At 34.1% G+C, this 18574-nt stretch overlaps 1 protein-coding gene across 1 annotated transcript in view; it reads right to left on the bottom strand.

The window, feature by feature from the left end:
• Nucleotides 1-15123, bottom strand: part of TTC17 (tetratricopeptide repeat domain 17) — a 44957-nt gene extending 29834 nt beyond the window's left edge. The window contains exons 1-14 of the mRNA XM_015818463.1: nucleotides 14885-15123; nucleotides 14028-14197; nucleotides 13629-13740; nucleotides 11495-11626; nucleotides 10842-10951; nucleotides 7438-7582; nucleotides 7021-7160; nucleotides 6535-6695; nucleotides 5847-5959; nucleotides 4065-4211; nucleotides 3551-3666; nucleotides 2991-3165; nucleotides 1969-2046; nucleotides 86-310 (exon numbers count right to left, since the gene is read on the bottom strand). Of these exons, the coding sequence (XP_015673949.1) occupies nucleotides 86-310; nucleotides 1969-2046; nucleotides 2991-3165; nucleotides 3551-3666; nucleotides 4065-4211; nucleotides 5847-5959; nucleotides 6535-6695; nucleotides 7021-7160; nucleotides 7438-7582; nucleotides 10842-10951; nucleotides 11495-11626; nucleotides 13629-13740; nucleotides 14028-14197; nucleotides 14885-14962 (1902 nt within the window). The 5' untranslated portion in view covers nucleotides 14963-15123. The remainder of the gene's footprint in view (nucleotides 1-85; nucleotides 311-1968; nucleotides 2047-2990; nucleotides 3166-3550; nucleotides 3667-4064; nucleotides 4212-5846; nucleotides 5960-6534; nucleotides 6696-7020; nucleotides 7161-7437; nucleotides 7583-10841; nucleotides 10952-11494; nucleotides 11627-13628; nucleotides 13741-14027; nucleotides 14198-14884) is intronic.
• Between the last annotated feature and the right edge of the window lie 3451 nt (nucleotides 15124-18574).

Genomic DNA, 18574 nt, shown 5'->3' with positions numbered 1-18574 from the left:
CCCACATTTCCATTGGCAACTCTTATGAAAGAACAAAAGTGGGGACAAGAAATCTTGCTTTTCTTCTCTGAGAAAAATCACTCACCTCAGAATCATTGATGGCTAAAGCTTTGTGGAGAAGCTTGCTGGCATCTAGGTGAAGGCCATAATGAATGAGAAGGTTTGCTAGGTTGACTAAAGGGATATCTTGAAATTCATGAGGGGTCAAGTTAAATGCTTTTCGTAAGCAGGTGAAGGCAAAGGTGCCATTTCCAAGTGCACGCCAATAAAGGCTAGCCTCATTGAGTACCAGCCATAAGGGTTCCCTTGCCTAAAAGTCAATTAAAAAAAGAAAAAAAGAGGAAATACCCCCTTATTAATTACACTCTATTAGTTGCAGTGTTTACCCTTTGTCAATCTAGCTGCAAATACAGGTCTAAAGCATTTCCATTAATACCAAAATGACATGCTTGCAAAAAAAAGTTAAGTATAAAGCATTTCATTTACAAAAGGACCAGTATTCTTGCATAACCTGTCTAGATGTTAGGAAAAAAATAAAGCACTGTATTTGAGAAATATCACTGCAATGGAGATAAACCCTACTAGAATATTCTGACACTGAAGTGATAAATTCTGCAGAAGTACAACACCATCTGACTCATATTCTTGAAGCGTGCCAAAAAAGTAACTATAGATCAACATTTCCCTTTCCTCATGTAAAATAATAGCTATGTCCCAGGTTCAATTCTCTTTTCAATTCTAACATTGGTTTTTAATTTTAAAAAATCCATGCTTTCATGCTAATGAAAGGCTAAATGGTCATAACCCAAAATCTTAGTACACTTTAAGAACCCAGAAGTAACGATGGCAGTGACTTTGCAGATTATTTACTCCAACTTCCTGCTCAGTGCAGGAATCCACTAGTACAGCATCCCTGATTTCTGGTTTAGAAAGTACAATGGCAACCTCCCTCAGATTTGACTGACTTATATGAATAAAAAAAATGTTCTATTATAAAGCTGACACAATACAGCTGCATTTTCAAAACATATCCGATAAAGTTTTTCATCAAAGGCTTTTCAGCAAATTCGAGTTATGGAATTTATATTTATTTATTTATTTATAATTTAATTTATACCCCGCCCTTCTCCTCATGGGACTCAGGGCGGCTAACAGCCTCATAAAAACTACAGGACTTTTATTTAATGGACTATTAACTGGTTAAATGTGGAAGTCAAGAATAATTTTCTTTAGGATCTATGCTTGACTTATGCTTTTTAACTTGTTCATAAGTTATGGGAATGTAGAAATCACCAATAAATAAGTAAGTTTGGAAATGACAGCAGAATATTCAGAGTATAAAAACCTGAAGTGATTGTGATACAGAATCCCTCTTTAAATTGGATGATTAATCAAACAACAAATAAGGTTCAATTTAAATAAATGTAAACATATGCATATTAGTGCAAAATTTGCTCTGATGGACACAGTTCTTTAATCTCACATATATACTGTACATATAGAGGGGATTTGAGCTTGTACCTTTGTTTGTACCTAACTAGGAAAAAAAAAAGATAATAAATACATCAATGAAGACAACAGTTCAATATGCAGTGGTTGTACATTTCATGCAGGGGATGGAAATATACTAAAATAAAACTGCCAACATTTTCTTACATAATTCTATCATACATCAGAACCTGGAACATTGTGTACATTATGGTCCTTACTTGAAACAGATGTAAAAAAGGGGCTGAAAAAGACCAGAGGACAAGGAAAATCCTAAGACTGAAGTATATTAAACACAAATACACTTTGTTGGCATGAAGTTCAGAACAGCAAAGTAAATTGTTTTGCATAAACATTCTTGCAATTGCTACTAAGTCAGTAATCAACATCCTGTACTGCTTTTACAAGGAAGTTTACATATCAATAAATCACACCATTAATTAAAAAAAAACCCAAAGGCTTTCTTATAATAGAGCTCACCTTTAAAATGGCATGATAGATGAACGATCCTATTTGCTGTTGTGTAAGTGAGTGATTGTTGACACGAGAATATAAGATCTGCATGAAAAATTGTTTAAAACCAGAAAATATAAAAATCTTCTATTGAAAAAAAAAGCTTTTGTATAAATTACAGGACTAACACTGATTGAGAATCTTAAATGCTGTGGTGCTGGCCCTGACTCTTGTTAGCCTTTCACAAGAACTTAAACTAATAGTTTTGTCACTGGTCCTGAGATCTGGCAGTATGGTAGAGACTGTGCAATGCTTTATATGGATCTCTCTTTTGTTGTTGTTTGTTTTTTTGCCTTAGCTATATATTACATGTGGTTATAAAAACATTAATAAAAATGGGGTACAAATCTAATATTGCACAATATATATATGTCATTTTCTCTCATGCCCAATATAACATTCCATGCCTTATCCTCCCCCAAAACTTTAGTTACATCTAATTCTCATGGTGAATGGATGGCCAGAAGATGAAAAGATAATTATTATATAATGTAAAGTATATTAATATTAGGAGACTACTATAACTGATTGGTGGGTGATGGCAGCATAGCATTAAGGTTGAGTAAAGGGGTTTCAAATCAAGAGTTTCATTGTTCATAGGTCAATCCCTTAACCATCAGCAAAGTTTAAAACATTATACTTTATAGTAATACAAAGTGTAAATCACCACTGGCTCACAGTTTATTATAATCTTTTTACATATGGGATATGTCTCAATAGTTGCCTGTATCATGCAACAATTGAAAAATGCCAAAATCACCTTGAAAACAACAGAGGATTGCAATGCAGATAATTCTTTATCATCAACTAAAACACAAATTTTGCAATGATTTCCTTTCTTTAATAGTTCATCTATTTCTAAATTTGATTTTTATGTGGGGAGATTTACTTTTTTTAAACAATTTGTCAAGTTTGGAAGTATCTATTTATAAAACATGAACAATGTGCATGCCAACAAACTAACACATGTTCACAATCAATAAACTTACTTGTTTTGCATAATCATCTGGAATTCTTTCTGTTAGATCTAGATGACTGTTTAGTTGTTTGATCAAGAAATACACAGAGTCACTGTTAGGGATATCAGTAATGGAAGAACAATCTGGCTCATTAAATTCTGTCTGTGTGAGATCTTCTCCTGGATTGCCAAGTAATGAATGAATTCTAACAATCAAAACACAGTAGAATAACCACATGATTCAGACTGCAGTATAATAATCCCAGACAGCATAGCTAAATCCATGTGGGGAAACTAGCAGAGGCAGAACTTTTAATTACCAATAGTCAAGAGAGCAGTTTGACCTCTCCCATGAGGTCACATTATTAATGGCAAATTAAAAAAGATCATAAAATCTGTGTAATTGTTAAGACAGCAGTTTCATAATTGATGAAGATTCATAATTTCACAACTGTTTATTTCATGGTGCAGTTTGGGCTTTGTAGCAATGTAGAGTTTTTATATTTTATGATTACATTAAGATGTTTTAAACTATGCAATATAAACTGCTTCAAGTACAACAGAAAAGCAGATAAAATGCATTATTTTTACCTTTGACCCCTGTTTTCTGGGTGCAGGATATAAGTTGGCAATTCCTCTGGGGAAGGGATAGCTGGATACGTTTTTACACAATCTGATCTTTGAGGCCACATAATATTCTGCTTATCCTGATCAAAGAAAAAAAAATCATAAAGTAATTTTGTTAATCATCACATTTTAGAATATGATATTAATATAACAGGGAGCAAAATTTTCCACTTAAATGTGGCCAATGACAATGATTCCAATTTATTTAGATCAATCCCTGTTCCTAGCAGGCTAATGCTTTTCAAAGATCAAGCAGCAATTTACGAAGCTCTGAGCACCATTGTGGCTATAATTTTATTCTTATTTACATTACACATTACAGCAAATTTAATATATCTGAACTGGAAAGGAAACCCAGACTAACTGAAGTCTAATTATTGTAATACGTAGTTTATGCTCAAAATACTGTGCATATTATAAAAAGCTTTCACGATGTCCAGACCAGAAGAAAAGTAACATTGCTTGTTGTATCATTTACCCTATAATCATCAGCTTCCAAACCCCATAATGAGAATACAGAATGGACCCAAGGGGAGGACTCCAAGGAATGGCTGAAGTCACTACTGTTGACTTGAAGTTCAGAATTCACAGATGCCATTGTAGCAATCGAAGAATCACCACCAAACTGCAAACAGTAATATAGGAATGAGAATGAAGGATAGAACTGATACCTGAAGGACATTTAAAAAAAAAACACCATTCTTACAAAAATAATTTAACTAGATCCAATTTTGCTTGAAAATTCTGGAAAATTCACAAAACATCTAAACTAACAAATAATACACATGATTTTTGGGGTTGTTCTTGTATTAGCTTAAGATACAAAGAAATTCCTTATGCACATATATCACTTGATTTTTACATTTCCTGAAAACACTTGTTGAATGTAACAGAAACTGAAAGCAATACTTTATTTTTTTATTATTATACATATTCAAGGAGGGAACATATGTCTAGTAGAGGGTTGTGGATCTAGGAGCAGATAATCTTCTCCAACATTGCTTACTTCAATCAGGCAAAGAATTTGCTTCTGAAACCCCAAGAAGGAGAGGAAGATAAGTGCTAAAAAAGAAATGCTCACTCTTCTAGGCAATTGATAGCATTAAAGAATGGGGAATTTATTTATTTATTACTTACTTAAACTAATTATAGGGCATCACAATAAAATCTGAGTGATATACAACTCTCCAATCCATAATTTGGGGTTGAAATAATGATGGTGTGTAACTGTAAAACAGAACTGTTTTATTAAAAGTGATTTTTCTCTTTGTTTCAAAGCAATATTCAATAAATATTAATAGTATTTAATTTCTGTATTTCAAAAATGGATTGCTAGGAAGAAGTGGTGGATAGATGGAAATTTATTGAAGGCTTCAGATTGAGTATTATCTCTATAAAGTCAAGAGACAAGGAATGTGCTAGTATTTTACTTTTCTTTTCCAGAACTAAAAATATTGTGGGGGAAAAGAGAAGGAAGGAGTATTATGTATGTTTGCTGCCTTGGGTTACTTTTAAAGTAATAAAGTGTATGAGGGGAAATAAAAATCTAATAATAAAATAAAATAGGTAAAGTGATTTTAGCTTGGAATCTGTTCTTTACTTAAGCTTCAAGAAAGATACAGTCTTAGAAAGAAAAATGCCTATCTTCACTTGTCATGGAACTGTAGAATCTCCATTTTTTCATGAGTTAAAGGCAGGGGTAGTCAACCTTGGCTCTTTTATGACTCGTGGACTTCAACTCCCAGAATTCCTGAGCCAGCCATGCTCAGGAATTCTGGGAGTTGAAGTCCACGAGTCATAAAAGAGCCAAGGTTGACTACCCCTGGTTAAAGGCATGAGGCAATATATTTTTATAGAAAGTGGAAGTTTATGTCAGAAGACTCTCTGAAAAAGTCACTAGTTTCAAAAGGAATGATCAACATGCTTCATTTGGGCATAAAGAATTGAGAACTAGAAAAGATTATTTTCTCTAAGAGATTAAGCGCACATTAAAGAATACTATAGAATAATTCTATCAGATTCAGGTGTATGTTTGTAGTGCTCAGGTATCAAGTAGAGGATGGAACCTAGAGTTCAAATAGAGTTTTTGGGAGCAGGTTAGACACTGGCATTCCTAAATTTTGTTTAAAAGCCTTACTACTGGTAACTTCATGGAAAAAGATTAACCCCCCTTCCCCCCCCCATTTTTAGGCATCTCATGATGACTTTTGTTCACCTTTACAAATCATGGATCACAAATACAAATTCAATGTAGACAAACCTCAACATATTCAACATTTTCAAACATGTCAGCACGGTGATAACGGACTGGTTGGTCCCACTGGCAATGCAAGCTGTGCTGCTGATTGCCCAAACGACAAATCTGATGGTTTCCTGCAAGATATAAAAACACAGATGGATGGATGGATAGATAGTTAGACAGATAAAGAATATTTAGAAATATCTGTTTGGCAACAGCTATAACGAGCTACAGGACAAAAATCTTCAGCATAGTTTAGATTTCTCTGGAATTCTAAATAATTCAGAGAACTCCCGTTTTGAAAGTTTATAGATATGACTTTAGAGAGATGCCTTCTGTACAATGTAATTACCTATTTCAGAAGGAAGTCACAACTTAGAGGATGTTGCTACAAATAGTCCCCATGACCTTGCAAGGTGGCTTTCTGAGAATACAAGGACTTAATGCTTGAAATGAGATTCTGAAAGCCTTCATGTTTCTATGTTTATCTGAAAAGTAATGCTGACTTTGCTTAAATAAAACTGAACTTAACAATATGCATTTTTAAAAATCATGCTAACATTTATCTATGAAGTATTCTGCTCAATGTGTATTTGAATACAGAATACAGAAACCTTGGTTTTCCTGATACAGGAACGAATTGTTTATACAATGATGTGGGTGCATGTTTGAATGTTTCTTTATGAGCATTTATTATATAAACAGATACCTAATTGTGCCTCTTTTGCCATCTGTGTTTCATGGATAATATTTCTCAGGATCTGCTCTTCCTGAATCAGTTTGTGCTTTTCTAAGATTTCCTGCTGCCTCAAATAATGGTCATGTTGCTTCTGATATTCCTTCAATTCATTTAATGTTCGCTGAAGTGATCTTGAAAAGCAACAGAGAAAATTCCATTCAACTTGCTTTAAATTTAAATTAACTCTGGTACTAATTTTGATGTATTGTTTTACATTGTTGTTACTAGACCCAATTGTATATTACTTTTTAATTGCCTCAAAAATAACAATGTTAAAAGGAAAAGTAAACCAAGAAAAAAAACAAGAATGAATTTTAAATGTTTTTTTTTAAATAAGGTTATATGTTATTTTAAATCACAATAAAAATACAACTGATACAAGAATAGTCAAATACGATGTAAGGGCAGAAAGCCACTAGTTTTCCTCGGATGACTATAGAATGAAGAAAGGCCTACCTATGTTGAGCTTCAAGTTTCTGCTCAAGCTTTTGCTGGCATAGGACAGCATGCTTCCTTTTAATTGCTTGCTCAAACCCTGGCTTGGCCTGTAAAGCATGATCATAACATAAAACTGAGTGGTTGTATTCCCCAAGCATCTGAAAAAAGATTGAGAAGGAAAAAGGTTTGTCAGCTGAAATAAAGTTATAATAAACAAATCAGTTCTGAAATTTCATCTATCATCTTGATTTACTAATTTCACCATGTGGACTATACTGGAGATAAAATTATGGTTACTACATTATTAGTTCAGTAAGTTTTCTATTCCTCTTCCCTAATAGGATATAAATGATCTAACTTAAGACAGAATAATTGGTAAGAGTAAAACAATGCAATATGGTTATTCAGGAGAACTAAAATTAAAGTCTTATTTACTGCATATATGTTTCCTAAAGTATAATAGCTGGTGAAGACATCACTGTAATCCAGAGCAGCATGGACTACAATAGCTGCATCAGCAGAGAAATGTGCTCTGTGTAACACGTTTGCCAGATTTATCAGTGCAACATCTTTATTATGCCTGAAAGAGAAAAGACACAAATAATAATGATTATTTATGTTTTCTTTTTTTTCTAAATAGCTGATAGATTTCTAATTTATACAATAGAAGTAAAAAATAGTCTGAGACTATGGAAAAATGCATTTCACTCACATTTATAATGTTAACTATACACAAGGTTTGATATAAACTGCTGGTCCAATCCATTATGAAGGATTTATTTCAAACTGCAAATTGTATCCAAAGAGTACCTTTAAGCATGTGGTTTGAAGAACAGATATATTGTAGACAGGGTTACTAGTTTAATCTAATGCTAAAAAGTCAAACATTTAGCTAACACTTCCAATTAACAGCAGAATGAAAAATGCAGAATGAAAAATTAAGTACAAATGAATCTGTGGTATGTTTGCGTAGCTACATCTATCTGAATTATAATAATTTTAATAAAAAATTACCCTACTGGCAGAGTAAAGTAAGTTATATCATTTACGTTCTAGCCTAGGAAAGAAACATTTTGAAGTTAGTAGGACTGCACTTTCAGCTGCATTGAAAAGCAGCACTTTTGAGTAGATAGCATCTTGTGTAAATATCATGGCATATAATTTATATTCAATAATTTGGTTCAAAATAGCTGATAGCGTTACTGTACATCAGAAGTAGCTAATGAAGAAACAATTGAGCCAAACATAAATGAAGTACTACTATTTAAATGTGTATGCATTCATTTATTAATTTATATTACACTTTTCCTCCAGGATCTTAATATTTATTTCCTCCAACTGAAACTGAACAAGGGTAAACAGTAATAGTATACATAATTGCTGGAACCTTGCGTGGAAGTGACCACATCATACTGGAATTTAATATAATGGAAACACTAGCAACAGAAAACAATCCAACCAGTGTCTTGAACTTCAAAAGAACTGACTTAAAGAAATTCAGAGAGAACCTAGGAAAGATCCCATGGATGAAAATCCTAATGGGGAAAACAACCCAAGAAGAGTGGAAAACTCTGAAAAATGCTATCATAAAAGCTCATACCAGCACAATACCACTGAAAAAGAAAAACAAGAAATTCAAGAAGAAACCAGCATGGCTGCACAAAGATCTCTCTGACAAACTGAAAGACAAAAAGGACAAATTCAAAAAATGGAAAGAGGGGCACATAACTAAGGCCAATTATTAGCAGACAGCCAAAACATGCAAAGATGAAGTCAGGAAAGCAAAGGCTCAGAATGAACAAAAACGTGCAACAGAAATCAAGGATAATAAAAAAAGTTTCTTTCAACATATTAATAACAATAAAAAGTCAAGGAAACTGTAGGTCCACTAAAGAGAGAAGATGGCAAGGAAATAACAGGCAACAGGGAGAAAGCAGAGCTGCTTAACTCATACTTTGCATCAGTCTTCACACAAAAAGAAACTATAACCCAACATACCAAAAAAAAAAACACCACTGCAAAAGACAAATTAGAAACAAAAATTAAAATAAGCAAGAAAATGATAAGAGAACACCTATCCGACCTTGAGGAATATAAATCACTGAGGCCTGACAGATTACATCCCAGAGTTCTGAAGCAGCTGGTAGATGTTATCTCAGAACCATTGCACCACATCTTTCAAAAATCCTGGAGCACTGGGGAAGTACCTGAGGATTGGAAAAGGGCTGATGTGGTTCCCATCTTCAAGAAAGGAAAAAAAACGGACCCAGAAAACTACAGACCAATCAGTTTAACATCAATACCTGGGAAGAACCTAGAAAAGATAATCAAAAACAGATCTGCAAACAACTAGAAGCAAACAAAGTTATAACTAGTAGCCAGCACAGGCTTGTTGAAAACAGATCATGCCAAACCAATCTTACTTCATTCTTCAACAAAGTGACTAAACTAATAGACCAGCGAAATAGTGTGGACTTAAGACTTCAGTAACGCATTTGATAAAGTAGATCACAACCTACTCCTTGGTAAGCTAGAAAAAGGTGGAATAGACAGCATCACCACCAGATGGATCTGTAGCTGCCTGACAAACCATACTCAAAGAGTAGTCCTCAACGGCACTACATCCACATAAAGAGAAGTAAGCAGTGGGGTACCATCTTAGGCCCAGTACTCTTCAATATCTTCATCAATGACTTAGATGAGAGAATTGAAGGGGAACTCATCAAATTTGCAGATGACACCAAACTGGCAGGTGTAGCCAACACCCCAGAAAACAAACTCAAGATCTAAAAAGATCTTGACAAACTTGAACAATGGGCCCTATCCAACAAAATGAGTTTCAACGTGGAGAAAAGTTTTACATTTAAAACTTTTAAAATCAAAAGTACAAGTACAGACTGGGCAAGACATGGCTTAAAAACAGTAACTGTGAGAGGGACTTTGGAGTCCTAGTGGACGATCACTTAACCATGAGCAAGCAATGTGCAGTACCAGGCAAAAAAGCCAATACAATCCTGGGTTGTATAAACAGAGGCACAGAATCAAGATCATGCAAGGTATTAGTACCGCTTTATAAAACCCTAGTAAGACCACGCCTGGAATATTGAGCCAATTTTGGTCACCATATCACAAAAAAGATGTTGAGAGTTTGGAAAAAATTGAAAAAAGAGCAACTAAGATAATCAAAGGCCTGGAGACTAAAACATACGAAGAATGGCTGCAAGACTTGGGTTTGGCTAGTCTAAAGAAAAGAAGAAATAGGGAAGACATAATAGCAGTATTCCAGTATTTGAGGGGCTGCCACAAAGAAGAGGGAGTCACGTTATTAACCAAAGCACCTGAGGGCAGGACAAGAAACAGTGGTTGGAAACTGATCAAAGAGAGAAGCAACCTAGAATTAAGGAGAAACTTCCTGACAGTGAGGACAATTAACCAGTGGAACAGTTTACCTCCAGAAATCGTGGGCCCTCCATCACTGGAGATTTTTAAGAAGAGACTAGACAGTCACTTGTCTGAGATGGTATAGGTTCTCCTGCTTGAGCAGGACTGGACTAGAAGACCTCCACAGTCCCTTCCAACTCTATTCTATTCTAATTAGCCATCAGCCCTGAAATTTTCAGATTCCCCATTCATATTGTATTTCAGAAATTAAATTACATCAAGGCCTCATAATGATAAGTTAGTACATGAAAGCCCATATCCTATGATATAACTGCATTTTCTTATCAACCCTAAGTGAAAGCATAGCCATTTAACTTAATTTGCATATTATATGTTTATTCTATTATGTTGCTAGTAAACCTATCTATCTTAATCTATCTTCCTCATATGTATCTTACCTTGTAGAAAAATGGAGAGCTCGCATTGCACATTCTACTACTTGATATGGGTCATTCTTTATTCTCCAATAGAAGGAAGCCATATTGTATAAAACCCAAGAAGATGAATTCTGTAAGAGGAATAATACATGTGGAAAGAAATGATGTTATTTTAAATAAATATGGCCCCAAACAGATTTAAAACATAATTTCATGTTTATAATCTTTATGTATATGACCATAACTTTGTTGGGAATTATTTTTTTCCTCCAAATATTTTTCAGGTATTATACTGTTGTATGTATGTTCTGCATCAGACCTTTTAAACAGAGTAAGAAAATTTTTGGAAGCTGCACTTTGTGAGGAGACTGACAATTGCAAACTGGAGGGAACTACATCACATACACCAATACATGTTAGGCTTTGGGGGAGGACTTATTTTATAACTGGGATATGCCTTCTTTAAGTGTTATTCCATTCTCTTCATAAATTTCCCATCTCAAAATGATGGGAAACTGTACTGTCAATTTTCAGCAGTCATGGTTAGAAGAAGCAAATAAGGTTTCAGAAAGATGAATCAGGCCTCCAGCTGCCCTGGCCTGCAAAACCGCTTGACTTTGTTCTAGATGATGCTGATTTAGACAGGACAGCAAAAGTAGTGATTGTATTAATACCTTCAAGAGACCTTCGTATATGCGATGTCCTATCTCTTCTATACTTCTTCCTAATCGTCTTGATAGGTAATTCAATACAGGATCTTCTTTAGGTAACAAAGGTGCAGAAAGATTAACTCTTTCTTGAATACCCTAGATGAAAAGAGGAAAAGTATTAGCATTTGAATTCTTAAGATGGTTTGCCTTTTTGAAAAAATAATCCACCAAATTGTATGTCCCCTTAAACCTAATTAGACTTTATGGCGTAACTGTGCATATATAATATTTCTCAAGGTGTAATAGGTTTCATTTTGAGCTGTGCAATTCTTATTAATAAAGTCATATTCTTTATAGAAAACCCAATAAACCAGGCAATACCATTCAATAGAATTTGGTTATTGCTTCACCATATTTAGCTTCCCTGCCTGTATTCTAACAAAAGATATAATAGCTTTGAAAAGGTAACTATTAAAATTTGGACAGCAAATTTATTCTAGTGGTTAAAGTTCTGGACTAGCAGGGAAACCTGAGTTCTAGTACTGCCTTAGTCCTGAAAGCCAGCTAGGTGACCTTAGACCAATCGCTCTCTCTCTCAGCCCTAAGAAGGCAGTAGCAAACCACTTAAAAAAAATACTGTTAAACAAATACCATTAAGTCATTAAGTTAGGCAACCTCCAAGTCGCTGGCAGGCAGATAAGTTGCTGCTGCTGGGTTGGGATGGGAGTGAGGAGGTGCAGAGGAGAGTGCACAAGGAAGTGTGAAAGAGGCACTGCATGGAAGGGTGCATGATGGGGGTTAGGGTGCGCAACGGAGTGTACAAGAGGCACAGTGCAAGTCAGAAAGAGCATGCAGGGGTGCACGACTGGCCAGCATAGTATGAGTGCAGAGGGGCTGGAGGAGGTATTCAGGTGGGAGAGAGAAACTTAACCCAGCAACTTGCCATCTTCCCTATTGGGGAATACATGTGAGAAGCTGGCAGGGAATGTCACAAAGGGTGATCATGTGATCATGGGGCGCTTCAAGTGTGAACCAGTTGCCAAGAGCCCAGATTGCAATCGTGATTGTGGGGATGCTGCAATGGTTGGTACTCTGAGGAGCAGTTGTAACCATCGTTTGTTTAAAGTTGTCACAACTTCAGTTGCTGAATGAATGTTCATGGTTCGAAGCCTATCTATAGCTACTTTAAATGATCACTTGTAACCCTTCCCAAAAATATCATGAAAAGTACCCAGATGCAACCATTAATGCCGCATCTTGATAAACAGTACATGGTTTTATCAAATAACTTTAAAAGCATTTTAAATATATTTACATTACAGTCTGCATTGGTTTAATACATTGGATCTTTGGAGCTTTTTAAGTTGCTGCTTAAAAATAAGAGTTTATGGGGTAATTATTTTTATTACGCTTGAAAATTAGTTGCCTTGGTAGGGGTGAACTGGTCTGAAATGTAATTTAGAAATTTTTCAAATGATAGATACAGTGCATGTCTACTCAGAAGTAAGGCGCACTGACTTTAACTAGTTTAAGTGGACATAATATGACAGTCACAACGACAACTAGAAAATCTAGTTGTCCACATCAAATTATGATTTCTTTGCCAAAGTGGCAAAGATTTTAAAATATACAGATCTTAAAATATTCATACTCTCATACAGACAAATGTTTGCATGCACCTTGCTGGAATTCAGTTACTGAACTGAAATACTCATAGCAGAAATGAAATACAAGGCATAGAAAAAACATGGAAAATAATAGCCCTGGCTTGATGTGCTAAATACCTAATGATATTAGGTAACTAAGTTCATTCACATGGAACCATGATTCCAAGAAATCATGTTTCAAAGCAGAAAAGCCTTAAAATGTAGGCTTATTATTCTATATGAATGCATTGCTCCTTCAATAATTCAGGAGGATATAAAGTTAACTGTGTTTATGCATAGGAGTTTTTACAAGCATACAAAAACCAAGATAAGATTGAAAATACAACACAATACAAAAAAAATAGGTAGAATAGTTTTTTAAACAAAGAGAATTAAAGATCTGCAGCATCAAAACAGTTGTGATTTCTGAATTCTCTTTTACTGGGCTAATAACATGACTGTAAACTTCTCAATCTGCAGTATTTAAAATACTAATATAACCAATTACTTACTCGTAAATGCTGAAATGCATGAATGCTGTACGGTAGATCTAAAATTTTAGTACATTCTGGTTCTTCTAGGTCTAGAGGTAAAGGAGACTTTGTGTCTACATAATCTTCAAGACTAAAGCATAAGAACAAATAAATAAATAACAGAGTTTTGGTGCAACAAAAAAATTACAAAATACTAATTAGGAAAAGCAATGTGGGAATACTGCCAAAAATAACTCTACTAAAACATATTTTTCTATAGCACGTCACTGTTCATTCTTCCATCTCCCAAAACAGCTGTAATTAACATGAAAACCAATTATCCAAGCAGCTTGTTACTAGCTAGGGATTGATTTAGATTCCTTCTAAATTACAGCTTTTCTACTTTTTTTTTTTTTACACAATTAGCTTTCTTAGTACCTGATGTCTTTGCTCTCTAAGGTGATATATGTGCCATCATAGAGATCCAAATCCCCCAAGGGCACCTTTGCTTTAATACAGTCAGGATCTTCTTTATTATGCCTTTGTTCCAATCCTGTATCTCTGTCTTCATTCTCCTCTATATGGATCTTCTGAGCTACTAATTGTTTCTACAAAAACAAAACAAAACCCCCAAATAAAATAAAATGCATGGTTCAAAATACAAATATCACCAAAAATACATATTCATTTTCTATGAAAATGACATGGCAATTGTCTCTTGTTCCTTAACTTCAAGGTGTACAGGGATAATGCACAGTGATATTACTAGGAGTTAGTGATCTGAAACTTACTTATCTGCCTATTTTATGAGGTTGGGAACGGTTAGGATTGTAAGAGTTAAAACGGAAGTATTAAGTCTTAGGTTCACTTTAATTTTTTTTTTTTGAAGAAAAAAATTGCCAAAGATACTGCTGCTGAAAATTAAGATATTTTGCACCTAACCATACCATCAAAAACCAGCAACTGAATTGGCTTATTATTTTTTAAAAGTAATTTTCTGCTTATTTGATACATGTGCACGAGGAAGAACATTAAGGGTAAAAGTCATCACCCTTATTATACAACTACTAGTTCAAGGAGTTCAGTTAAACTCTCAAAAAGGACATGCGTTAGCTTGGATGACCAAAGTAACATAGTAGTAAACGTACACTACTAAAAATGTAGAACTGAGGCTAAAACTTCCAGACTCAATATTTTTAAGACTACAAATTCATATTGACAAAGAAAATTATTGTTTCCTACTTTTGTTTGCCAAAAAGACGATTTTGAAAATAAAACCATTGTACCAATCTCACCTCCAGCTCTTTGAGGTAGTTAACAGTTGTTTCTTGTCTCATTAATATTACTAAATCATGAGGATGTTTCAGATTCATTGGTGAGTCAACCTGCAATACAATCCAAAATAACCATTGTTATGATTTCTTCCTTCAAACTGTCTTTCTTGCATTCTTCTGAATAAACTATTCTAGCCTACTAAATCACACTGTAGCATCTTAAGAATGATGAACACATAGACCTGTATCAAGGACTACCTATATGCTGGATTGGATTTATATGCTTGGACTTATTTAAGCTTATGTTTAAGCTTAAGGATGGTTCCTATTTGGCTGAAAAAGATATGGTGAGTTCAATTTTGACACATTTTACATTTCTAGTTAGAAAATTGGTATTAAGCACAGTTCTGGACCTAACAAAGAATTGCAATTTACATAGCATTGAGGTTCTGACACTAGGAAACACACATTCCTTCTTCTTGTATCTTTTTGTCATTGTTATAAACTAGAAAAAATAGTAACTGAACAAATAAAATGCAAAATTCATATTCACAGATCTTTAAAGAATATTCTGGAAAGAGGGAAAAGAATTTCAGGTAATGTAAACTATGGTATGATCAAATTTTCCCTAACTGACCTGTTATTTAAAAGCAAAGAAAATTCTACTGCATAAAAGAGAACACTATTCAATGGGCATTGATAATAATAATAAAAAAATACAAACATGTGGGAGACTCATCTAAAACAGAGATTTAAAACACTTAAAATTAGATTACACTAGTTTTTCCTCCTCCTACCCTCCCCCCCTCCGCAGTGATACTTTAGCACCAAATGCAGCACTTATAATCCATAATCAAATGGAATCTATCTGTCACAAAAATGTGTAAGTTTCTGGTCACTGACTGGAACAAAAATATCTGTTCAGAAAGGAAACTGAACTCTTATTTGAATGTACTACAGAATAAAAGTACCATGCAAAATGTTTCAAATTAAAATATTTAGTGTTAGACACATCCTGTTTCTCCAGATAGAAAAAAAGCCAGATATTTTTTTTAATTTTAAGAGATGAAACAGGTGCATTAAAATTCTGCAGAGGTTCTGGCTCCCACTTACTGATTAATATCTTCCCCAAAGCCTGAACTTTGGGTCTACCCAGTCCAGAGAGCTGCAAAAATAGAGCTGCATGCAGTTCCTTGGCTGCAGATTGTGCACCTTTTATTACAAATATTCAGAGGTAAATTCCATTAAAAATTAAAAAAAATACTACAATGGATTCAAAAGCTTTAACTGTGTGAGAAATTAAATGTTCAGGAAGAATTAATTAGCGGGTACACTTGGCAGAGAGAAAAAAAGTTTAGTTTCAGAAGCATCTAATTTCTGATTTTTTTTAAATGCCACTAAAAATTCTGCAAGTTCTGCATTTAAATTATGGTACATTGTTTTTTTTCCAAGTGATCAACACTTCAGAGACAGAACAATTTTTTTTACCCAACAAGATTAAAAACGGAAGAAAAAAAGTTTCCATCCCCAAATGAAAACATGGGTTTGGGAACAAACAACACATGGATTAAATTTAAGTGAAGGGAATACAACTTCAGCTGCAGCACCTTCCTACTGTTTTTTTTAACAAGTGAGCTGCCCAAGGTCCTGAAGAAACAGCATAAAGGTCTTTTGGTAATGCATATTTAGAAGGAGAAACATTTCATGAGTATAAACTGATTGTTCACATGAAGAGCCTCAACTATTTTAACATGATAGATAGTATAGCTGAGGGAGAAAAGTATGAGAAAAGAAAAATTCAGCTATGGAACAAGGAATTGATATAGATTTCCACAGAGAACAAGGGAGGGAAACTAGCCTGTGCTTCAAGTAGTTATCAGCATACTTTATTAGCACACTTTCAGCTAACCCAGGGTGTCAAGCTCACAACGTCACGTGATGTGTTGCGACTTTTTTGCTGTTGCTGGCAATGGGGTGGGCGCGGTTTTGCTATGATGCTTCTGGCCCGCAGGCTGGCAGTTTGACACCCATGAGCTAATCCAACAGTCTCTCTCAAAATCATATATTTGTAGCATTAAAGAGGTATACATTTCATGTAACTTTTTTCCTAGATTTTCTTTTGTATTAAATAAATCCATATTTTATTGAGTCTTCAGAATTTTACACGTATCAGCCTTACTCTCAATTTCATTTACATACTATAAATTATATAAAAAATATGATTTCTTTTCCAAAGAGAAAATGTTGTATTAAATAGCAGTAACTTAGCCTTAAACTACAGTTGATACCTTTCAATGGATATTGGATATTGTATTCACCGAAATTCAAAAACTTGTGCAAATACCTATTTTTCAAAAAAGCTATATATTGCAATATTATTTTTAAGGCATTTAGAATCCAGATAAAAACACAATCGTTAGCTATTGAAATTATAGCAGTGATATTAGTATTTTCTTCTTAGGTAACTTTCACTTTTATACATGATGAAGAAATAAGTAGTTGCACAGCTTTAAAGGCTGCTCATTTTCTTACTACTTTAATTAACTCCATTGCTAGTACTATAGCTATTTCTATGCCATATTAAGCTTATGATCTATTCCATGCTTAATTAGAACAAAAATCTAAATCAGGGTGTGTATAATTTAATACATTTAACTTTGTATTTTCAAAATACCACAAGTCCAATTCAGCCATATTCCTAACTGAATATTAGGACAAGGTAATAAAATAGAGCAAATAAAAAATTGAACTGTACCATAGTAAATGGAGTACAAAACCCTTTCTTCCCTTAATAAAACAGTTTAAAGGATTAGGATTATAATAGTGTGATAACTATTGGAAAGTACCCTCTTTTTAAGACTATGTTGTGTACATGTTAAAAAAAAACCCTGGACATCAGTATAAATTCAAATTATTAACAGGTAATTTCTTCCATCCCGATTCTGGAAAAGGCCATCAGAAGATGCAAATATAAATCTAAATACTAAGAGACAATTTGGGGTTTTTTTTGAAGTGCATCATTCTGCTGATTTTACATTTAAAGAAATTTTAATATGTTTTTTGAAAAGATCTAATCTTAATTAAAACTATAAATCACTGGATGCCTAGCATATCTCTAAGGACACATTTTAAGGGTAATCCTTATCTTATCTTATTAACTTATTCTAAAAGATATATTAATCAAGTCAAGTGTTGCTTTCCCAACATATCACTCAAATTATAGTTAAATAATAATATTTTTTTTGCTTTCCTGACAGTATCATCCTGCTTTCAGCATGCTTTTATGTTCCTGAAAACAAGAAAAACGTGAATTCTTTTTCCACCTTAGACATGGAAGCCTAAGACTGGGTAAACTTGGGCGGGATACTTTCTCTCAGTCCAACCTCTGCCTCACAGGTCTGTTCTTGTGGGAATATAACAGGAGGAAGCACCACTTATGTATGTTGTCGCTTTGAGTTATTCATATAAAATAAAGGCAGGATAAAATTAATCTTAAAAAATATGTAGTGTCTAGTCATATTTTTTGAATTGTCTAATTAGGGTCTTCTAAGATCAGAAAACTGGCATCTACTTACCTGATCTATTTGACCAATCCCATATTCATGGACAAGTAAGTAGGAATGCATTTCCCGTATCTCATATCGTCTCCCATTATTTCCAGAGAAACCCAGAGACACTGTAAGTTTAGAAAGATAAAACCTAAGACCCTTG

The sequence above is a fragment of the Protobothrops mucrosquamatus genome, unplaced genomic scaffold (genome assembly GCF_001527695.2).
Source record: "Protobothrops mucrosquamatus isolate PMUCROS unplaced genomic scaffold, P.Mucros_1.0 scaffold743, whole genome shotgun sequence".
NCBI classification, from domain to species: domain Eukaryota; kingdom Metazoa; phylum Chordata; class Lepidosauria; order Squamata; family Viperidae; genus Protobothrops; species Protobothrops mucrosquamatus.
The sequence above is the reverse complement of the archived record's forward strand: the minus strand, read 5'-3'. Positions and strand labels throughout refer to the sequence as shown.